At 36.9% G+C, this 24938-nt stretch overlaps 2 protein-coding genes across 2 annotated transcripts in view; one reads left to right on the plus strand and one right to left on the minus strand.

Annotated features, from left to right (window-relative positions):
* The window catches only part of FBXL13 (F-box and leucine rich repeat protein 13), a 478799-nt gene that overhangs the window by 239832 nt on the left and 214029 nt on the right, over positions 1 to 24938 (minus strand). The window contains exons 10-12 of the mRNA XM_053716536.1: positions 13409 to 13461; positions 10562 to 10662; positions 5444 to 5573 (exon numbers count right to left, since the gene is read on the minus strand). Of these exons, the coding sequence (XP_053572511.1) occupies positions 5444 to 5573; positions 10562 to 10662; positions 13409 to 13461 (284 nt within the window). The remainder of the gene's footprint in view (positions 1 to 5443; positions 5574 to 10561; positions 10663 to 13408; positions 13462 to 24938) is intronic.
* Positions 5311 to 24938, plus strand: part of LRRC17 (leucine rich repeat containing 17) — a 44353-nt gene continuing 24725 nt past the window's right edge. Inside the window, exon 1 of the mRNA XM_053716537.1 lies at positions 5311 to 5503. The gene's annotated coding sequence lies outside the window, so the exon portion shown is untranslated. The remainder of the gene's footprint in view (positions 5504 to 24938) is intronic.

Genomic DNA, 24938 nt, shown 5'->3' on the forward strand with positions numbered 1-24938 from the left:
AGAAAATACCATACCTCTACAAATCAAAGGTTTGCTTATTTCCAATTACGCCATTACATAAATCAGATTCTGCGAACTTGTACTACATTTTGGAATAACACACCACTAACTAATATTTTGCCATTTCTCCAATATATAACCTATTGATTCAGTCTAAATTTGCTAAATCTCATCAAGAACTTTTACACACCTGTAGTAAATATACAACCAGATTAAACTCTGCTGACACTATCTATCTATCTATTGGGTACATATAGAGCGCAAACTAATCACCCGTGAGGGTCTCAAGGCGTTAAAACATTGGAGAAATATATAATAGCTTAAAATTAAATTAGACGGCCAATATGGCAACTGATCTTAGGGAATCTCAGATCAGGGTCATATACCAAGACTATCTCACTCCAAATGGACTGATTAAATGGAGGAAAGATTTCTCTAATGTTTGTGGTAAATGTTCCTACCCAGACTCAGATTTTTTACATTATATATGGTATTTCCCCAAGATCCGAAGATATTGGAACTGCATTTCCTTTTGGCTATCAAAAATGGGTCAATCGATTTCCCTCACACTGATAGACATCATATGTAAACACATGTTATTAAAATATGTAATATATGAGCAATATGATACCATGTTTGACATGACTTTGTGAGTTCCGCGATTCTTAACCAAATGGAAACTATACTTAGAAAGCTTAGACTTACCAACTAGAAGGCAACTTCTAACTCCCTTTAAGAATACAATCTACATACTTAAAGCAAACCTGAGGGGGGGAATGGGATATATGGGAACACTAATAAGATAACATATAGATTTGTAACTCGCCTATACCCTTGGGTGACCGAGTGACCTCTCGCAGCTCCATTAAGTTTGTTGCGTTCATTTAGAATGTTAAGTTTAGTATGAATGTTTAATATGTGATATGTATCTTTTGTAGTACACAGTTTTGACCAATTTTGCATCTGTCTAAAATGTGAATCCTTTGACCTGCACAGACTAATAGTGCAGTGTTCACTATTATGGACAATACAAAAAAAAAAAAAAAAAGGTGTCAATAGTTGGACAAATATCTCTAATGACAATTGGAGAAACCCAATACAACCTGATGGACACTAGAGGTCTGTGAAGAGAGGACTCACTACCTCTACCATATAGATTTTGTTATATCTGGACAGATCTCAGTCCAATTTTGTACACACTGTATACAACTGTTTGACATGTCAAAGAAAAAGGTTTTTTTAAAAAAAGGTATATTACACTTGATTTTGAGGGCATTTGTAAAATTAACCAGAGATCTGATTTCTGGTTAATTTTATAAGCGCTAATTGCTACTGCTGTAGCAATTACCAGCCACTTGTAATTGCTGGTTATTTATGGTGCGCCCGCAAATGGGCAAATTTGCCTGTTTGCGTGCACGCGATAAATTAGCACTGCACTTGTATTCTAGCCCTATATCGGTTATTTCCTCCTGAAATGGCTTTTTGCTTTCCACCCAAATTGGTCAGCATGTTTTTGAAGTGCAAAATGGATCTGTGCCTTAAAAGCCAGCAGCTGTGAACTTGTTTTCACTAGAAAAGTTCCCAAAAAGGCGTTTTTGTGTGTCAAAGGAATATGAAACCCAAGATTTTTAGTTTGTGATTCAGACAGAGCACACAACTTAAAAAAAAGTTTCCAATTTCCTTGTATTATCATTTTTTTTTCATTCCCATAATATTCTTTGTTGAAGAGATACCTAGGTAGGTGAAAATTGATAACATTCTTGCAAACTTTCTGCCATAAAGTGCTCCAGAAGAGGACAGGCTCCTGAGATTACGTCCCTGCTTTTCAACAAAAGATACCAAGAGAACAATGACAATTTATAATAGAAGTATATTAGAAAGTTGTTTAAAATGACATGCTCTATCTGGATCATAAAAAAACTATGGAAAAAAAATGTTAGGCAGGAAAGAGGGAGGGGTAGGACCCTACAATACAAAAAATTGTTTTGTGGAGGGATGGGTGAGGTTGGACCCTACACTACAGAAAAAAAGGAATTGCTTGTAGGGGAAAGGCGAGGAGGGTGAGGGGGAACCCTACTCTACAGAAACATGGTGGGGACAACAGGGGTAAGAAAGAAGTGTGTGCGTGAGGGGAATGGAAGAGAGCTGTTTAGGAGCGATCAAGGGGTGGGAGGTGTCAGGTAGGAGGGTAATCACTACACTAAAGCAAACATTAATGTTACAAGCTAACTGATTAACCCATTCACTGCCAGGGTGGTGTGCATCTTAAATTAGCGGCCTTCTAATTGCCAAAAACCAATGGTAAAGTCATGCATGTCTGCTATTACTGAAGAAAGGTGACCCCAGAGAAGATTTTACAACCATTTGTCTTATGACTGCAGTAGTTGTGTTTAAAAAATGTCAGTTAGAAAAACAAAGCTTGCAAAAAATGTATAGATTTTTTTTTATATCATCGTATTTGGCTGGCAAATATACCAAAATGGGCTTACTTTAAAAATATATATAATTTTCATAGGTAAATAAAAACAAAACAAAACAAAACAAAAAATGCTCTATTTCTGTTTAAAACGGAGTAATAGCAAAAATATTTTTAAAAATTCTCTGGTACTTTGGGCAACTTTTTCTATGAAATTCACAGTAACAAAGGGGTTAATTGTTTTATTTACAATATTGACATTATTGGATTTTAAAGCATTTTCTTTCTTGTTTGGCATGATTTACAGCTAAAAACACAAAGAAGGCTACGGGTTTCTATCTTATACTGGATCTTACCAGTACTGAAACTGTAAAGGGTGAAACCACTTCATTGCAAAGAAGATGTTCAAACGAGATCGCACAAGATCATGCAAGCAAAGTTCAAGCATGTTCATGACAGTGCGTTTTACAGTTCAATAATGTAAGCACAAGCACTGTAAAACGCAGTGTTGTGAGCATGTTGGGACTTAGCGTGCACAAAGGCATAATATCATTTGAAAGTCTGTTCAGATAGGTGTGTTACTTATAAAAGCGCGGTCACGAAGGAGCAATCTCATTTCAACATCTTATCTGCAGATACAATATTGCAATAGAGTGGCTTCATGCTTTGCAGCTTCATTACTGTTAAAATCAGGGGCGGAACTACTATTGGTACAGAAGGTGCAGTGACACCAGAACCGAGTGCTGGGAGGGTCCATAACGGCGTGTGCAGAATGTGTACAATCCTAATGCAGGGTAGTTTTTTATTAGTGCAGGTAGCAGGTCTGTCTGTCTCTCTATCCTCAAAATCATTATACAGGGCAGCATGTATATTATTACTATTGCTTACTACTGAGTTACTTTTGAGGGCCCAAACAATTTTGCACTGGGGCCCTCTGTTAAAGGGACAGTCAACACCAGTATTCCCTCTAAGGCCAGTTTTGTGAGCGACCCAGCAGTGAAACAGTTAATAAGGGAACCACACCTTTCAGTCTGCATTGTGTACTGTTTGCTAATTGCTCTAATTAACTGTTTCACTGCTGAGCCACTCACAAAACTGTACTTAGAGGGAACACTGGTCAACACTAGAATTTTTTTTTGTTTAAAAAGATAGATAATCCCTTTATTACCCATTCCCAAGTTTTGCATAACCAACACAGTTCTAATAATAAATGTTTTACCTCTGTAAATACCTTGTATCTAAGCCTCTGCAAACTGCCCCCTTATTTCAGTTCTTTTGACAGACTTGCATTTTAGCCAATCAGTGCTGACTCCTAGGTAACTTTGCGTGCGTGAGCTCAATGTTATCTATATGGCACACATGAACTAACATCCTCTAGTGTTGAAAAACTGTCAAAATGAATTCAGATTAAAGGCGGCCTTCAAGGTCTAAGAAAATAGCATATGAGTCTACCTAGGTTTAGCTTTTAACTAAGAATACCAAGAGAACAAAGCAAAATTGGAAAGTGGTTTAAAATTACATGCCCTATTTGAATCATGAAAGTTTATTTTGGACTTGACTGTCCCTTTAAGTAGGTCCGCTACGGGTTACATTACAATATAAGATGTCATAAGTCCTTGTAATAGAAACCTGTAGTCTTATTCTTGTTTTCAGAAGTAAATCACGCTTTTAAAATAAATTTATGTAAATATTGCAAAAAAACAAAAACAAAAAAATCAAATAGTTTTAAAATATTAAAAGTGACAATATAGTGATTGTACGCGGTATCATAGCTACATACAAATGGCATTCAGATGATTTAGCAGTGGTGAGAATGGAAACGGACTGCAATAGGTTCCTTTTGAACTCAAGATTGCACAATCCCATTTTAAAGCCTAGTTAGGAAGACGCCTGTACTAATAGTGACAATAATAGTTAAAGTGTGACTTACAAATAAACATTAACAGAAAGAGATTGTTACGCACCATTTGTAGATATTGAAGGCCTGATCTCCCTTTTCTGCACAGCCCCTTAGCTGTACAGGATATCCTGCTCTCAACACATATACATATGTAAATTAACCTCTCTCTCTCTCATATATTTATGTAAACGTGTGACCTGGTTACTACAGACGGACTATGAATAAAGCTTTAATGAATCGATACCACGTATGCTATTACACCTCTAAAATGTCTCCTGTGGCCATATCAGAGTCTTGCACATGTGCAATATAACAGAATTAATCTAAATACACTTGGTATATTTGCAAACCTGTCCAAAAGGCTATTTCTGGGCTTCATCAAGTACCTTGAGGTGTTGAATTAGAAAATTGATTAAAGTCTCTTGAAAATGGATTGTGATCTCCAAGAACTTTTTTGGCTCTATAGTAAAAATAGGGCTTTTCTCCTTGATCTGAAAACACAATTCTGGGTGCAGCAAATAGCCACAAACTCGCTATTGTGATCACGCTGAAATGTAAAGTGGTCTTTCCCGCCAGAAAAAGAGCCGACAAGGCCTAATCCGATAGACTGTGACCGTCACCAACCCCATAGTTATACATAAGCAACAGTGCAATATTTTAAGTCTAACCCTTTAGAGCATTTTATTTTTGCCCTATTATGTACATATTAAAACGTATATGAATGTATTTTAATTTTAAACTGAAAATTGTTTGCATTACACATGTATTAACAAACATGCTTGTGCACTTTCATGTCCCTTTATTTATTGCCAACATAAAAAAAGAATATCTAATTTAAACATAAATTTCATAGAAGAAACTAAAACTCTTTCACAAAACCTCAATCTTTTTTTCATTATCCAGTCAGAACTAGCTGTGTGTAAGTATGACACGGCCCTGGAACTGAGCCATTGGCTATAGTGCTAATCCTGAGGAGGCTGTTAGCAGCTGTAGCCTTGTAATTTAAAACCACTGAAGTTTCTTGTAGGACCAGCACTAATTCAATGCACAGTGAGAGGAAGACACAATTGCTTGTTCCAAGGATTCCCCTTTTTTTTCTGCATTACAAACAAAAATGCAGCACCAACCTGAGTGCAGCCCGACAGGTCCAAGTAGATGAGTTTGCGACAGCCTTTTCCTGAGCCCAGGTACTGTAATCCTTTGTCTGTGAATTTCCTGCAGTGAGCTAAGCTTAAAAACTGTAGGTTCAGAAGGTATCTGAAGTAGAAAATGATATGATAGGGTTAACACAAAATCTCTGTATATTTATACTGTTGTTATTCTATTCTCTTCATGAAGCCAAAGGGTTAAAGACTTTAACGTAAACATTTTTTTACACTAAAAACTGTATTTGCTGTGTGTGTTAAGAATGAAATGGTTTATATATATATTCTTTTTATTGAGGGTATATTTGTAAAGTTTATTTATAAGATTTCACATTTAACTGTGTAAGAAGATCAGCCAAAGGCTAAGTGCAATAAACGGTTTCATTTGTTTTTCTAAATGAAATCAGAGAGATTTAAGAAAAGCTTTGTATTTTGTTGTGGTTTCTTTGTTTTTTAAAAAAAGGAACACGGAGAAACTTAATGTATTATTTATTGCTCCTGCTGTGCCAGGGGAGCCAAAACAGCAAGTATTGCCATACAGCCTTACATTACACTTCCAGTCATATGTGTATAGTTAATCGTACACTCAGTGTGTTCATACTATTAAATCCTGAGGTTTCTAAAAGCCACAAGAGACTTGTTTCAAATAGCTGTACTAATACGCTTTTTACACTTAAAGTGAAGGTCCATTTTGATGAATTAGTGCCCAGTTTTTAATAATCCTATTAAAAACAAAGGCACTTTAATTCATCAAAATTGACATTTCACTGTTTTCTTCAAAAGCGTTTTAATCCTGGCAGCCGCTCCAGCACTTCCTCTGCCCATCACAAGCCGCCTTCACGGGTCCAAAATAAAGAAACCGGCTTCCTCCAATCACAGCGTTGTATCAGGCCAAGATTCCCCCCCGGGGGGGAGCTGTGATTGGAGGAAGCCTGATTCGTCATTTCTGACGTTTGCAGAGGCTTTCAACGGCCGGGGGAATCGCTGGAGCGGCATTCAGAATTAAAAGGTAAGTTTTTGAAGAAAACAGTGAAATGTCAATTTTGATGAATTAAAGTGCCCTTGTTTTTAATAGGTTTATTAAAAACCGGGCACTAATTCATCAAAATGGACCTTCACTTTAACTCACATAAAAACAATTTATATTTTTTTCAGTTTACAGAATAGTTGGATGTGTTTGATAGCTATAAGTTATTTGCTTTTTATTTTTTTTTATTTTAAACACGTGTGCGCACACAAACACACCCACCCACTCATTTACCCACATACATACACACACACTTAGCCAATGAACAATATTCTAAAATATACTGTATTTATTTATGGGGTATTTTTTCTATTTCTTGGGGTAAATTCTCATAACACATTAAAGTGACAAAAAAAGGTTCATCTCACAGTACTGTTTTCTAACTGGGATAAAAGGGGCATTTTTAAGCATATTTTACCAGTGTTTTACTTGTGATAATATATATTTTATTTATTAATATTATTTATATTTATTTTTATATATATTTCAGATCCAGGTGTCTGACTTTGAAAGTGCTTTTCTAAATATGTTTTTGGGGTCACACATGATTCATTTGACAAGAATTCTGTGCTCAGGCAGAAAATGATGACTTTTTTGTGCTTACAGACACGTTATCTTGGCCCTGTTTATATATTCGCTAAGACAACGAGGGAATTCTCTGAGAATAGGATATATTGCTAATGTTACATAAAGGTCAAACAGAACTATTTGTTTTGCATTTGTTAGTCTGTTATATAAAATAATATACAAAATACATCATTCTAAAATTCAGATTATATTATTAGAATAAATCATATTCAACATTCTTTTAATGTGACATGTAGATCAGTAGTATGCAATAAAAAGGCCAAATCAGTCTTTAAAGCGTGCATTTAAAGGGATATGAAACCGTGTTCTTGTAGTAAAAACAAATATTGTTAAATCAAAGTAAACATAAAGAATTAGCACTAAGAAATTATCAGTGTAGCCCCTGCCTTCTGGGAGATAGATACATGTTGATAACTTAATATTAATATAAATGGTTTAATTTCATGTAGTAAAACAACTTTGCAAGATACTTTCATTAGTTATTTTGTTCTCCTTTCAAGCAATTTAATTCTGAATTTTGAGGGCTTTCCAATTCATGTTAAACATGGAAGTGGAGACGCAGCTATATTCCACACAGTAATTGGTTGCACACTCTAGTAAGCCATTTATAACCATTCCTAATTGGCCTCAGCAGGAAAGGTAACCTAAGTTATGGTGCCGCTCTCTGCTTGCTGGAAATTAACTTTTAATTTTTGTAATACTTAAAAAACTAATATAATTCTTGAAAAAGCATGTATAAATTATTATCAAGCTAATCTAAGCTCTGAATATATAATTGGAGCAATGATTTATTTAGTGTTTAATGTCCCTTAAAGTTACATTCTTCCTTTACTGAGCATGCAAACCAGCTCAAGTTACTCTAGAAGTATTATGGCCTTAAGCTAGATATGCCTTTCTGTAGAGACCCCAGCCCCCTTCTCAGGCCATGGCAGGTAGGAATGGACCCTGCACAAATGAAGTATAAAAAATAAAAATAAATAATAATACTGTAATGATTTATATTACATAAAGCCCACTGCTTATTCGTGTTTTTTATTACAAATGAAACAGACTGTATTATATCTCTTTAAAAATAAACTTTAAACATCTCCTTCCCTTTACATGGTCATGTTTGGTTGTCTGGTGCAGTCTCATCTTAGATGTAGAAAAAGATTTATGGAGGTCTAAGAACAAATTATTTTGTGAGTAAGAATGTGTTCTTTCTTTAAAAAACATTCTGGCAACAACACTAATGCACACTCAATAACAGAACCAAACACATTATAAATAATACCAGTGAACTTCACAGAAACAGGGCCTGTCCTATCTATATATCAGGGATTTTTTGGGGCTAAAGCCAAAGACAAAATTTGAAACACTCAAACATGGTTTTAATCCTTATTAGCTCTTCACAAACAATATTTAAAACTATATTTTGAAATATTTGGATTTAAAATTAGTTTCAGGCTAATGTAACGGTGCTGTAGCTGCTTGAGTTAATGGTTATGTATCTGTGAATAAATCTCTTATCCAATCACAAACATAATTACATCTCACTGGGGCCCAGGTTAAGTTGTGGCTTTATAAAAAAATAACGTTTATATCAAAACATACACTTTGGTTAAATAACTGAGCTTTCATTTAACAATGTATTTCAGCAAATATTCACACATCCATGCGGCAGCCTCTGTCATGCTTACATCAGCCTGTTAAATGAGTGTGTGTATTGCAAAATCCCGTTATTGGGCCCAAGTATTCGCGGTCAATCAAGCCATTTACCACACCCTCTTATTCTAATTGGCTTATTCTCCGCAAGCCCAACCCTGTTAAAAGTTTTTCTCCTATCAACATGCTGATTGACTGTCTCTCAGTTCTTAACCACTACCAATGTTTAGAACTTGGATTCTGCCACTTCACACCCTTATACCTTTTTTATGACATTATCAATTTTCCAGTCAAGCAAGTGGATTTAATTTTGCTCAGTGGTTTCTCTTTTTACATGAACGTGAGAGCTACAGAGGTAGCTAAAACCCCTGTAGTTGCTTACCTGTATCTAAAAGGGACAGTGTATTGTAAAATTGTTTTGTGTTAATGTGTTTCCCATGCCTTGATAAATTGTTTCTATAGGTTTATTTTTAAATGAAATAGCTGGTTTTGTTCTTTAAAACAACAACCTATTAAAATGAACTGAGCTTGCAGGGATATCAGAAATTGAGAGAGCAACTGAAAAATTAAGATTTACTTATTTCTACTAACCATTACTGGAAGTGTATTTTTTCTGCTGGCTATGTTTACAATGCTTTTCTATAACCTATACTTAAGTATAGAAACTTTGAATATAGGTAGGGATATCATACGCAAAATCAGCTATTTTGAATGCTGAAATAAAGGTATGGGAGCTATTTGTAAATAGTAAAAATGGATAATTGGGAACTAATTAAATGGAGCCTACTAGCCAGGAGGGCAGGACATGTAAGATGTAAGTCCCTGTAATATGAAGGTGCTGCAATTGGTTTGTGCAAAATGAAATGGGCAGTATCCTGTGCACAGTGAGTTTAGTCCTATACTTCTATATGTCTGGAGATTAGAGGTCTTACTGCCAGGAATAAATCTCTTAAGAAAGTCTTAGATCCCAGAGACAGTTAGGCATTTTATAAAAAGCTGGAGCCTTCAGCTATATAAATTTAGTTCCAGTGAACATTGTTGTTTATAATGTCCAGGAGATTCTATCTTTGGCAAACCATTCAGTTTTAGAAATGGCACTGGATTTCTTGTAAGCATAATGTTTATTTTATTCTGAGTGGATTGGCACAAAAACCTTCTATCTCACACCATGTAGCAAATTCAGTGCAATGATTAGACCTGAATGGGATATGAACAACTTACAAAGTTAAAGGAATAGTCTAGTCAAAACTAAACTTTCTTGATTCAGATAGCGCATGCAATTTTAAGCAACTTTCTAATTTACTCCTATTATCAAATTGCCTTCATTCCCTTTGTATCTTTATTTGAAAAAGCAGGAATGTAAGCATAGAAGCCTGCCCATTTTTGGTTCAGCCCCTGGGTAGTACCTTCTGATTGTTGTCTAACTGTAGCCACCAATCAACAAGCGCTACCCAGGTGATATCTTTTTTTTAAATGTAAAGCTTAGGAGCTGGGCCCATTTCTGGTTTAGCACCTGGGTAGTGCTTTCTGATTGGTGTCTAAATGTAGCCTAAGCTTTACATTCAAATAAAGATATCAAGAGAACAAAGAAAAAATGATAATAGGAGTAAATTAGAAAGTTGCTAAAATTTGCATGCTCTATCTGAGTCATGAAAGTTTAATTTCGACTAGACTATCCCTTTAAGAGATAAAAAGCTGGAATCATAAGATAATATCTGATGTTTTTATGGCGCACAGGGCCCAAGTAAACGACTTTAGAACTAAACAGTGAAATAAAACATTTCATCAAGAACTGCATTTGCTCTGTGTAAAAATAAATGAAAGAAAGACTATTCTTTTACCTTGACATCATTCGCAGGGTTGCGTTAGTTATATCAGTATAGGAGATATTCAGGTACAGTAACGCTGTGCATCCTTCACAAATGATTCTCATTGATTCATCCTAGGGATAATGTCCAAGAGAAAACTAGAATATTAACTTGTGAATAGGGTTGTCAGGTGTCCAGTATTCAACTGAACAGTCCAGTAATCGAGCAAGCTGTCCAGCAAAATCGTCACAAAAAATGGACACTGAAAGGTCCAGTTTTTTAAAGTCTCTGAGCTAAATATTAATTGCCTCATATGACTTAACACATTACAAATATGTAGCAGAAAGAAGTACGGGACAGTCAAGGGGGTCAAATTATTTCTGTTGACATATGTTACTGGCAGCCAAACAAGTAAAATGATTGCTTAGTATGTTACTGTCAGCCAGAGGGTAAAATTGCTGGTCAGTGGGGGGGGGGGCTAAAGTAGAACATTTATTGGGGTAATGGGGTATTATGCCCAGTCACCAACAGCTGGCAACCCTACTTGTAAATAGACTCATACATGTAATATATCGTCCACTAATTTGTTAGGAAATCTGGGATATCACAGAGTTTGGTTTCTTTCAGACTTGAGACCTCCTTTTGATATATAATCCATTCCTAAGTATGCATGTATATAAGCTGAGATGTTGCTGCTTTTGGAAATGAACATAAAAACAAACAAAACAAGATTATACAGATTATATTGTGAGAAACATCTGATGACTTTGGGTAGGGCATCAAGACAATGAAAAAGAAGGCTGGGCATAGGGAGAGGTGATCACATAATTTAATCATACAGTAACTGGGTTTCCCTCAGGGGGGGGGGGGATTTTTATCTGTGTACATGAGAGTGCAGCAGTATAGCAAATAAGCAAAGATAAAAACTAGACAAAATTTTAAAGATATCAGGACATGATATCAAAGGTATAGTGAATGGGAAATATTATTGAAACATCACTGTTAAAACCGTATGTGATGTAACAGTATAACTGGTATTTCAATAACAGTATTTCTGTGAAATTAAAATGTTGGTAGCAATGTTTTATTACATTCTTGGCTGTGAATGGGTTAACCTCAAATACTTACTCTTCACAAATAACAACGTCAGCTAAATGATGGAGCAGACATATAACTGTGTTTAATGCCACCATTACCACCAGTAAATCACAATGTAAGGTGATGAGCTATGAACACTCTTGCACTTGCGGGACTTTATTAACAAACATATACGATCCATTTCACAAGCTTGTGAGTATTGCCTACATGCACATAGGAATGGAAATATTCTGGAAACCAGGGATCCTTGACACAAAATTACACTTCTGTAGCCTAAAATGTGTTAAAGGGATATTTAAAATTACTAATTTGTTAAGATGACAGGCACAGAAGTAAAGCCCTGCTCTGGTGCAGCAAACCACACAGCTCCCAAACAGGATATGGCAAGTCATCCAATCACAAGCAGCAAGCAGCAGCAGTTGTAGCACCCTGCTTATGGAAAGTTGTTGGCTGCCTGGTAACTAGGATTGCCACCCGTCCCTTAAAATACACTTATAAGTTACACATGCTGCAGGGTGTGCAGGGAGGAATATGAATAGTGCTGTCTAGAAACACAATACATGTTCCTCCCTGCACACCCTGTAACATGTGTAACTCATAAGTGTCCAGGAAAACATGGCTGAGGTGGCAACCCTACTGGTAACTGCATGGTTTACAGATCAAGCTCCGTATGGAGCTTGATGCCCCTTGTTTCCTGAAGGCTCGTCGGAAACAGAAGTTATGAAGCAGCGGTCTAAAGACCGCTGCTTCATAACTTGTCCGCCTGCTCTGAGGCGGAGGACAGAAATCAACCTGATCGAATACGATCTGGTTGATTGACACCCACGAATCTGCAGGTGGCGGCATTGCACCAGCAGTTCACCAGAACTGCTGGTGCAATGATAAATGCCAATAGCGTATGCTGCCGGTATTTATCAATGTTTATTGATGTGCGGCGGACATGATGCCCTACTTCGTATAATGTCTGCTCGCACATTTATAAATATGCCCCTATATGTCTAGTTCTTGAAACATCAAATCTCATATTTAAAAAAAAACCAAAAAAAAACCATACAATACAATTTATATATTGAAAACAATTAATTTGGAATTGGAATGGCACAATATGACCTCCATGCTAAAAAACAAACACATTTAAAAAAAAAAAAAGCCAATTAGTTTCACTACTTCAATTCATAGGACCATCTTTGTAGTTATTTTGATGAAGAATTGTGTATTGCTACTGTTGTAGGGCACATTATGTGTAACACTGCTAACCTGCACACCTTTTTGAATTGTGAAAAAAAAAAGGATTGTTTGTCCCCTTATCCAGGATGTTTACTTACTTTGATACAGTTTTGCTCTAAGTAGCCAATCAGAGGCTGCATAAAAAGGGTAGTGATCTGTATCACTTAGTAGGTATTGCCACTGACTGGCTGCAGATTAGGAGAAAACTCAATTTGAAGTGATGTATTAAACTGAATTCATTACTTCCCTTCACCTTTAACAATGCATTGTGCAGATTAATGTATTAGTGGACATTGAAAATATTTTAAATGGATTTTAACATAACAAAATAACGTTTCTGGACTTTTTGCAACAAGAGGCCTTTATTCTGCAACCAAGGTCAATGGTCTACGGCTAATATAAATAAGTGAATCCATATGAAAATCATATAAAACAGGAACTTTGTTTTCTGGCTTTGGCTCCAGAATAAATATTACATCTGTAATTTAGTAATTCCACTTTGAAAGCTATATTTCATAAAAATGGAAAGTTGCTCAAAAAAATAATAACACTTACATTCAAGCCTTGGCATTCTGACAGGTTCAGGTCTTGAAGGTTTTTACATTCACCTAAAATAAAACATATTCATTAGTATAAAGAGAATATTTCTGGCTTGATACAATGTGACCCTATATACTACACAAATAGGATAAAAGTTTTAAACGATAATGGCAAGACCCTGCAAACATGTACAAATTAATTACCCACATTAACATGTGCATGAGCATCCACAGAAAGTTTTCAATGGAAAAAAAAAAATTTGATCAAAACATAGTGATATCAAGGTATACAAAAACACTATGGGAGAGATTTACGAGTGGAACGCTATTTAGAGTGCTAATTGCGCTAGAAGCAAATTTTTGCACACATCAAGTTGCGCTGGTATTACAAGTTGAAAAGTAAAAAGTTATTGCGCTTGCACTAACCCAGCACATGCAAAAGGCCGAACTTAGAATATTGCGTGTGTGATAACCTATTTTCCCCCATAGAAGTCAAAGAAAGAAAAAAAAGGGGGGGGGAATCTAACACCCAACTCACGCGCATACCCGATCGCTTATTCTCATGTCCGCTAACCCGTCATGAAAATATGAATATTTCACAATCCAATGTTCTGCACATAGCAGAATATGTTCTATTTATTCATAAATACATATTTCTACATGTATCTGATGGTATTTTGGTACAATATATATATATAAATTTGAAATGAGCAGTGAGTGCCTTTTTTTCAACTTGTATATATACGATGTGTTTTGTGCAACTTATTTGTTTTGTGAAACAGTTAACCACAGCTCTAAGGACACGTTAACCCGATGAGCATTAACTTGAATTGCACTCAAACGATCGCGTTGTCTTTCCAATTGTAGTACCATCGCAAACGATCGAAAAAAAACCAATATCGCTGGCGCGCAAACGTTTGCAATCCACTTGTAATCTGGCCCTTTATATTTATAGTTGTCCCACCAATTGTTTTAACACTACTGCAAGTACCTAGAACAGAAGTGCCAAAACTTGTTTACATAAGGGTCTGTCGCTTATAATGGGATTGGCCGTGACACACTAAAGCTAACACCTCAAAGTAAAATGATATTATAGTCACATTTTTAGTAAAAAAAATTGTACATAGACAATTAATAACTAATAATTGTATTTAATTGTATCTATGAAAAAATAAAAAAAAATACACATGCTTTAAATATTAACGTGGGACACACCAAAAAAACTTGGCACGTTAGATGTGGCAATGGGCTGGAATTTGGGAAGACCTGATCTACAGAGAGAAGTGACATTTTTACACCAATCATATGATATCTAAAAAGTCATATGACCCATCATTTGAAGAAAACAGGCTCCTCCCCTTACCCGTGTGCTGGTTTATTGTTGGCTAAGAGGGAGGTGTAGTCTACGTGACTAATTTTATTCCTCTGAACTAGGTAAATAATCACCTCTTTTTAATAAAAGGACAATAAACTAAAGATTTTTTTAATCTGTGGGGATTAAAAACACCCAGAAAGATCGTGATCACTAGAAGGTCATGTTGCCCCATTATTTTAAAGAGGCATCTCTTCTCTGTCAGATTACACACTCATACGTGTATTAATTTAATTTCTGCTGATAGAGGAAGTGGAGGGCTTGCAATTTATGGCCCAGGGGGACTAGGTATAGCAACTCACCCCTTATAAAATGTTATATTTAATATTATTTATTTAAAAATATTAAAAACACATGAGAAATCATAAAGTAAGCTCTTTACTGTTATGGGATTTAAAATTGTTTACTGCTTTCTTAAACATTTCACTTACTTAATGTAAAGTTTATATCTCATGTGCAGTGCTTTCTGATAAAAGCTAAAGGAAAAAGCTGATTGGGTTGTGTGCTCTTAAAACTGCTGGGCACTGCACCTGCATTAGCCCTGATTCCAACAGCAGCCTGGGTGGGGGGTGATTGCTATTCCAGCCCAGTGTATCCCTGGGACACACTTTTTTTTAATATTGGTATATGATGTGTTACTAAATGTTTATACTAACCATGTGCTTTTCAAAGAGGCATGTGAAAGATGAGATTCTTCTCTTAAAGTAATTAGTCTTTGAGCATATGTTTTCTTTTCTTGCTAAGACAGGCACATTTTTTTTTAAACCCTCCCTTCTTTTTTTATTCTAAACCTGGTGTCTTATAGGATAAGGTTCAAAGGGTCCACGTGACAGCCGGATATGGCCCCTCAGCTGAAATTTTTTTTTTTTTCTTTCTTTCCAATGATGGGTCACATGTCAATGCTATGGAGTAAAAGCTAAAGGGACATAGTACTGTAAAATTAGTTTCCCTTTAATGTGTTTTCATTTAATTGTTATGCCAGCTGCAGAGATTAACCCCTTAGCTACCAGGAATTTCCGAGAAAAAACTGCCCAGTACCAGAGAATTTTTTTAGCATTTTTGCTATCACTCCATTTAAACAGAAATAGAGCCTTGTATTATTATTTATTTTTGTTTTCCTATGAAAACTATTTATATTTTTAAAGTAGACAACCCTAGGTATTGATCTAGGCCCATTTTGGTATATTTCATTCCACTATTTAGCCACCAGATATGATCATATAAAAAAATTGCTAACTATTCCGCAAACTTTGGGTTTCTCATTGAAATTATTTACACACAACTACTGCAGTCATAAGACTTTATTCAAAAACAGCAGACATGCATGGCTTTGCAATTATTGGCAAACAGAAGGCTGCTAATTGCGACTAAGTACCACACTTGAAATTCCTGGCAGTGAAGAGGTTAATCAGGGAGCTTCTTGTAAGGTCCATTTTTGCTGTAGTGTAGAGATTACCCTCCCACTTGACACCTCCAACTCCCTGATCCCTCCCTGATCCTTCCCAAACAGTTCTCTTCTATGTGAAGAACATTGGAATGTAAAAGATGCATAACTGTCTTCGGGTTGAGTGCACTTGGTCTAACACGGAGTCGGGTTAGCGCACAAACAATAAGTCTTAAAAAAAATGTCATCAATGTGCTCCATTAAACTCTATGGGGAAAAGATTTTAACGCAGCTGCGATATCCAAAGTCCTGAAGTTAGCGTGTGTATGGGGTTTCGCTCACGCACAAACCATTTATTTTCAATTTGTAAAATGCGCACTAACCTGCATGCATTCAAAGTTAACTTCTGGAGGTGTTTGCTTAAGAGTGAAAGAGTGAAAGAGTTAAATAGCGCACCACTTGTAATCTAGCCCATTAGAGGGGTGATTTAGACTACAGACATGTGACCAATATAGTGGGCATTTGCCCCTTCTTGCCCCCAACGCTGTAAACATGAATCTGTTGGTGCCTTACAAATAAAGATATTAATATTACTACAAAAAAAATCTAAATATGAGACGTTGCTAAGGCTACCTTAAATAATAAATAAAAACTATAACACAAAACAAGCGAAGACTAGATTGGCAGAATAAAAACATTTTTTAGTACTCAGGGTGTAAGAAGATTTTACATTTTTAAACCATTCAAAATTAAACTATTACTCCTTAGATATGAGAAATCAAATCCTGAAAGCAAGGATTTTGTACAAACCTGGACGACAGTTCACACTACTGTAACTAATATCGAAGGAATTTTTTTTTTTTTTTTAGATATTTCAAGGGTTGAACTGGAATAAGGAACACGTGTTCCAGATGGTGCTTTCATTGCAGCAGAGTAAAATTAGAGACCTCAATGTGCAAACATTACATTTTTTGTGGTTCATATGACACAAAATAAAAGGTTGTGGAGTTCTTTATAATAATAGAATAAAGATTGGGGCATAAGAACAATAAATGGAAATGATAGAATTCCTGGCCAGAGAACCGTGTAATCCAGAAATTGGCTTAAGGACAACAGTAAAATAATACTTTCATTTATTAAAGTGTTAAACATTAAGAATATGTTAACCAACTGTAAGTGATTAAAGATTTAAAGAAAACTAGAATAGACTGTAAAAAAACAAACTAAAAAGATATGTTACATTATTATATGGAGACAATTATAGGAGCATTACATGATACAACAGTTGATACTAGCCAGGGATCGGCTGGGATGGGATGCTGGGTTTCTTAAAGAAATTTAGTCTGGGGTGTGGTAAAGTTAAAGGGACATAAAACCACACATTTTTCCTTAATGGATCAGACAAATCATAGAATTTAAAACAACTTTACAATTTATTTTTATTATTTAATTTGTTTTGTTCTCTTGTTATCATTTGCTGAAAAACAAACAAAGGTAGGCTCAGGAGCAGCAAGGCACTACTGGGAGCTAGCTGTTGATTGGTGACTGTAGATCTATGCCTCTTGACATTGGCTCGCCCAATGTGGCCCTCTAGATCAGCGGTCGCCAACCGGTGGTCCGTGGATCACTGGTGGTCCGAGAGAAGATGTTGGTGGTCCGTGACACCATCAAGCAGGAATAAATCTCCTCTGATGGTGTCACCCCCATCGTGCTGCAACTCCCTACAGTGCCTGACTAGAAATTAGTGAAAACCGACGCTGGAGGATTTAAATTACAATCTCTCTATGCAAATTGCGCAGTACTGCGCAACTTGCGTAGCTAGATTGTATTTTTATCCCCTCCCGCCCAGCGCTCTGCTCAGAGGAAGATGCTTCCATTCTAAGGCCAGCAGAGGTTGGTATAGTCATGGCTTGAAATAGTGGAATTAAAGTATATTAAAAAAAAAGAAAATCTTAAAAAAAAATCTCTCTTATTTTTCATTTATTTTCTTCCCTTTACCTGTCTCTTTGTAGTAGTTTTCCTAATTCCTTCAGAAGGACTTACATCGCTGTTTGTCTTCCTCCCCTCCATCTTCTTTTTTTAAATGAAATATGAATTATTTTTTATTCTAATAATTTTCCCACGCACAAAGCCATTCCACCTGAATTCCAGTAATTGCCATCCAGCAGATCAGCCATATCCCACCAGTATTATAGTAATTGCCAGTAACATCAGTCGTGGTTATCTCACATCCATATTGAGAGCTTTCTGATATAAACTTAATGACTCCAATGTCTGTCCATGATCATAAGTAGTTTTGAATTATTCATAAGTGAGGAGGTAACTCGGAAGTCTTGTGGTCCTTTTAAACATAATTCTTCTTTTCCCACTTTCTCCCTCTCTGTTTTCAGCTCAAAAGTTGGCACTCACCCTTCGTCTGCCATTTGGAAGTATTCTCTAACTGAGTTCTGTCATTCAGTTAGTTAACCCTTTGGCTGCTAAGCCATTTCCCACCTGGGTGTTAAGCTGGATTTGAGCTTTTTTTTTTTTTAAACCTTTTTAAAATATATTTATTACTTTTACTTGCTATGGTTTTACTACATTTATGTACAGTATGTGTGTGTATAAATATATATATATATATATATATATATATATATATGTATGTATATATACACACACACAGACACACATTATAGAGGTTTGTACTTTTTTTTAAAAAAAAAATCATGTTAGTGGTCCACTGGATTCAAAATTGTGAGTTTAGTGGTCCCTGAGTTCTGAAAGGGTGGCGGACCCCTGATCTAGATCCCAGTAGTGCAATGTTGCTCCTTCAATAAAGTATACCAAGAGACTGAAACACATTTGATAATATAACTAAATAGGAAAGTTGTTTAAAATTGTATGTTTTATCAAATCATGAAAGAAAAATTTAGTTTTTTATGTCACAGACCCTGATGATCTAAAGCTCTCTGCTCAGGTTAGATGATCTAGGAAGTCTTGGCTGTACAACGAGGTGCCTCAAATCATTTTAAAAACACAAATGTTACCATGAGATCACTTTATGTTCTGTATGTGAAGGAGAGACTCCTATATTACAATATAAGGTCTACAAAAATCCAAAAGCGGCGAGTTTTTGATCATCAGGCCGTCGGTGGGAGAAATTGTAAAAACAGAATTTATGCTTACCTGATAAATTACTTTCTCCAACGGTGTGTCCGGTCCACGGCGTCATCCTTACTTGTGGGATATTCTCTTCCCCAACAGGAAATGGCAAAGAGCCCAGCAAAGCTGGTCATATGATCCCTCCTAGGCTCCGCCTACCCCAGTCATTCGACCGACGTACAGGAGGAAATATGCATAGGAGAAACCATATGATACCGTGGTGACTGTAGTTAGAGAAAATAATTCATCAGACCTGATTAAAAAAACCAGGGCGGGCCGTGGACCGGACACACCGTTGGAGAAAGTAATTTATCAGGTAAGCATAAATTCTGTTTTCTCCAACATAGGTGTGTCCGGTCCACGGCGTCATCCTTACTTGTGGGAACCAATACCAAAGCTTTAGGACACGGATGATGGGAGGGAGCAAATCAGGTCACCTAGATGGAAGGCACCACGGCTTGCAAAACCTTTCTCCCAAAAATAGCCTCAGAAGAAGCAAAAGTATCAAATTTGTAAAATTTGGTAAAAGTGTGCAGTGACGACCAAGTCGCTGCCTTACATATCTGATCAACAGAAGCCTCGTTCTTGAAGGCCCATGTGGAAGCCACAGCCCTAGTGGAGTGAGCTGTGATTCTTTCAGGAGGCTGCCGTCCGGCAGTCTCATAAGCCAATCGGATGATGCTTTTAAGCCAAAAAGAGAGAGAGGTAGAAGTTGCTTTTTGACCTCTCCTTTTACCAGAATAAACAACAAACAAAGAAGATGTTTGTCTGAAATCCTTTGTAGCCTCTAAATAGAATTTTAGAGCCCGAACTACATCCAAATTGTGTAACAAACGTTCCTTCTTTGAAACTGGATTCGGACACAAAGAAGGTACAACTATCTCCTGGTTAATATTTTTGTTGGAAACAACTTTCGGAAGAAAACCAGGCTTAGTACGCAAAACCACCTTATCTGCATGGAACACCAGATAGGGCGGAGAACACTGCAGAGCAGATAACTCAGAAACTCTTCTAGCAGAAGAAATTGCAACCAAAAACAGAACTTTCCAAGATAATAACTTAATATCTACGGAATGTAAGGGTTCAAACGGAACCCCTTGAAGAACTGAAAGAACCAGATTAAGACTCCAGGGAGGAGTCAAAGGTCTGTAAACAGGCTTGATTCTAACCAGAGCCTGAACAAACGCTTGAACGTCTGGCACAGCTGCCAGCCTTTTGTGAAGTAAAACAGATAACGCAGAAATCTGTCCCTTCAGAGAACTAACACCAAAAAACTCTTAGCCATCTCCGTGGAGATGTTGCCTGTGCAACGGCAAAGAGAATGACTGGGGTAGGCGGAGCCTAGGAGGGATCATATGACCAGCTTTGCTGGGCTCTTTGCCATTTCCTGTTGGGGAAGAGAATATCCCACAAGTAAGGATGACGCCGTGGACCGGACACACCTATGTTGGAGAAATGGTTGTGATTCTCTTCAGCGGTTGGGTATAACCATGAAAATCACGTCAGGTGGTGTGTTATACTCACTGATAAGAGACTGGTATGGACAAGCTGATAAGAGAAATTCAAAACAGGGTTCAACAAATCCACATCACCAGTTCACCGTAAACATTGGCAAGACATCTGGATCTGTAAGCCCTGCTAAGACGTATTGATGTAAAGAATGTATCTGCAACCTAGGACTTGTGTATGGCGCAGTGAATTGTTTACAGCCTTCTAAAAACTACATTATTTTGTCTGCTTTAACCCTGTGATTGCCCCTCTTTGTCTATGGTAGTCAAGGGAATAATTAACTTGGCATTTGAGTTTCTGGCAATTAAGGGAATAAATCACTGGTTAAACTGATTCATTTATTATTATCCATATGAAAGAGGAACAACAAACATGATTTTTTTTTACATAGAAAAAAAACTATTTACATTAAATCTGTACAACTGATATTGAAATTAACAGGAAATACTTATTTGTGCTCAAGTAGGAATAGACTGGATGGAAAGAACATCACAAGCATGAACACAAAAATATTCAGAAAATAAAGATCTATTATTTGCTATATATAAAAAAAGAAAAAAATGCATTTGCTTTAAAACACTCTCAACTCAATCACATACAGTACTTGGCGACTCGTGCGCAAATTTTTTTTAGCGTCACCATTTTTTTTAATCAAATCTCACGATCACAAACCAAGTGCACAGTTTTTACTCCCATAGACTAACATAGAACTGGTGTAGGCAGTCGGTTTTACAAAGGCAGCACATGAACATCTTTTACTCCAGTTTCAGCTCACCACACATAGGCAGGCACAGCAACCCTTGTGCACAGTAAAAAAGCAGCGTAAGTCCCTGGAAGGCTGAACAAACACCCAACGCATGCGCACTAACATACATTTCAGATGCATGTATCAAACATTTAACCCTTGCATAGCCACTTAATAAATCAAACCAGTATCCACCCTCTGCAAGTGTGTCAAACCAATCACAAACAGCACAACCTCACATCTGCAGACAGACAATGCACACCCTTATTACCCATCATGTTTCCCTTGCTGTTTCTGAGACTTGAGAGGGATCGTTTGGAAAGGCACCATTTGAATTTTTACGTGAAGTTAACACAAACACTCCTATTCTTTGATCTCCAATTACGCGTGCAATATACTGGCCTACTTACGCCAGTATATCATATGGCGGCGTGTATTATGTGTTATGTGATTCACCCGAAGGGGCCTATCTATCAAGCTCCGAATGGATCTTGATGCCCGTGTTTCTAGCGAGCCTGCAGACTCGCCAGAAACAGCAGTTATGAAGCAGCGGTCACAAAGACCGCTGCTCCATAACCCTGTCTGCTCTGAGCAGGCGGACAAACATCGCCGGAAATCAACCCGATCGAGTATGATCGGGTTGATTGACACCCCCCTGCTGGCGGCCCATTGGCCGCGAGTCAGCAGGGGGCGACGTTGCACCAGCAGCTCTTGTGAGCTGCTGGTTCAATGCTGAATACGGCAAGCGTATTGCTCGCCATATTCAGCAAGGTCTGGCGGACCTGATCCACACTGTCAGATCAGGTCCGCCAGACTTTCTTAAATAGGGGCCGAAGTGCGAGGCGAATTTATGGGCGACGTGGGTTTCAGTAGTTGCACTGAAACTTACGCAAAATATTTGATCTCGCCCACTCTTTAAGATGCAACAAAATAATGACTGTAACGTCTCTGTAAGAGCAAAATTCTTGATCAATACCATAATCAAATTCTGACGTGGAATATACCTGTACTACCCTCACTATATTAATCATACATTATATGCCTAAGTTAAAATGACATGAAGGTTAAATTAAAGGGATACTGAACCCAAATCCTTTTTTTTTCATGATTCAGATAGAGCATGCAATTTTAAGTAACTTTCTAACTTACTTATATTATCATTTTTTCTTTGTTCTCTTGGTATCTTTATATGAAAACTCATGAATGTAAGCTTATGAGCCGGGCCATATTTGGTTCAGCACTCTGGATAGCGCTTGCTGATTGGTGGGTACATTTAGCCACTAATCAACAAGCTGTACCCAGCTGCTGAACCAAAGATGGGCCAGCTCATAAGCTTACATTCCTACTTTTTCAAATAAAGACACCAAGAGAACGATGAAAATTTGATAATGGGAGTAAATTAGAAAGTTGCTTAAAATTGCATGTTCTATCTGAATCATGAAAGAAAACAATTGGGTTCAGTATCCCTTTAAAACCTTCATGGATCAGAAGGAGAATGCAATTTAAAGGGACTACTCAATTTACTCTTGGTTTCCTTTTTAAACATAACTACGTAGGGTCAGTAGCAACACTGCACTACTGGGAGGTAGCTGGTGATTGGTGGCTATGAACATATGCCTCTTGTCATTTGCTCACCAGAAGTGTTCAGCTATCTGCCAGTAGTGCGTTGCTGCTCTGGAACTGATTTTAACTGTACCCTTTGGAAGGTTTAAGTTATATGCAAGGAACAATGCAATAATAAAATGGACACTGAAGCATTTTCTTTTACACATTACATTAAACGTATAATTCTGAGGAAATATGAGCAAATCCAACAGCTGCATAATACAAATGTCAAATCCTAGTCTCAAATAGATCAGTGCTAGTGTCTTGGGAAAACAATATTGCTTATATCTAATGATAATGAAGGCTCCAACTAAAACATTTTGCACGGTCTTTCCTTTTAGACCAGTTTACTATCAGCAGTTTTCCCATTCTCCTTTCTCAGTGCTGAAACAAAGCAGATATCCCACCAGGATGACAGATACTCTTGGCGCATAGAAAGAAGATGTTGTCGAGGGTAACCTTGGAAGTTTTGCACCCTTCAAATTCAACAGAGGCAACTAAAAATATGTAACAAATTAAATTAAAACAAATTGTATGCAGTGATGTGTTGTTAATGTTTCATTGTTAGTATATGCTGGCTCTGTATACTCTGAATGCTCCTCAAGAGATTAGATTAGCTGCAGGACATCCTCAACCTCTGCATTAAAGTGATGGTAAATCTTAGCATTTCGGAAACGCTAGGTTTTGTTCCAAGTGATCGCCTTCACTGAGCTGCTAATGCAGCCCACCGGCAGAACTTCGCTATCTAGCATAGAGGTGACGTTTCCACCTCTTAGCCAACAGCATTGTGGGAAATCCGCCTCTGCGCCGCAATATACTTGGAACAAATAAAGGAGCTTGCAGCATGAAGTATTTTATACTTCATGAGTAAAAGTCCCCTGTATTTGTTCCAATGGTAAATCCTAGCATTTCAGAAAAGCTAGGATTTACCATCCCTTTAATTTTCGGGTAGACATCTAAACATTTAGGGCCAGATCATGAGTGAAGTGTGATATTTGCGCTCCACTCAGTAATACAAGTGCACACAAATGTGCGCTGGTATTACAAGTAAAGCACAATGTGAACGCGACCTTGCGTTAGCATTGCACGGAAGCATTGCACTCATGAGGGTACACTTCCATAGGCTCCAATGGGAGCCTCGTTCTCATGCCGTGAGACACAGCATGAGAACTAACACAGCGAAGAGGGTAAGTCGCCCAGTGATGGGCAGCAGATTTAAAATATATATGTATGTGATTATATACAGATATAGTTATGTGTTTATATGTATATACAAATATTTATATAAGCATGTACATATATATTTATTGAGAACAGAGTTCCCCATAGACCGCAATGTAAAGGCACTTTTCAGTGCAGTTTTTTTCTAACACCCACTGACTTTAACCCTTAAAAACTGCTTCATGCATTTTTTTTTAAATTAAAACCATTCTGTCATATTTTTGTTTTAGTCCAAATGCTTTAGTTGCTAGCTTCTCTTTATTGTAAGATATCAACATCTACTGTTAATATGCACTATATGCAATGAATAGATTTACAAAACAGCTATAATTATATCAACCTAATTCATATGGAGCCGCAACTAATGAAGAGTAAGCATGTAGTTGTCTATTTAAAATTAAACTTTCATGATTCAGATAGGGAATTTCATTTTAAACAACTTTCTAATTTCTTTTTATCATCAAATTTGCTTTGTTCTCTTTGTATTCTTAGTTGAAAGCTAAATCTAGGTAGGCTAATATGTTATTTCTTAGCCCTTGAAGGTTGCCTCTTATCTGAATGCATAT

The sequence above is a fragment of the Bombina bombina genome, chromosome 6 (assembly GCF_027579735.1).
Source record: "Bombina bombina isolate aBomBom1 chromosome 6, aBomBom1.pri, whole genome shotgun sequence".
In the NCBI taxonomy this organism is placed as follows: domain Eukaryota; kingdom Metazoa; phylum Chordata; class Amphibia; order Anura; family Bombinatoridae; genus Bombina; species Bombina bombina.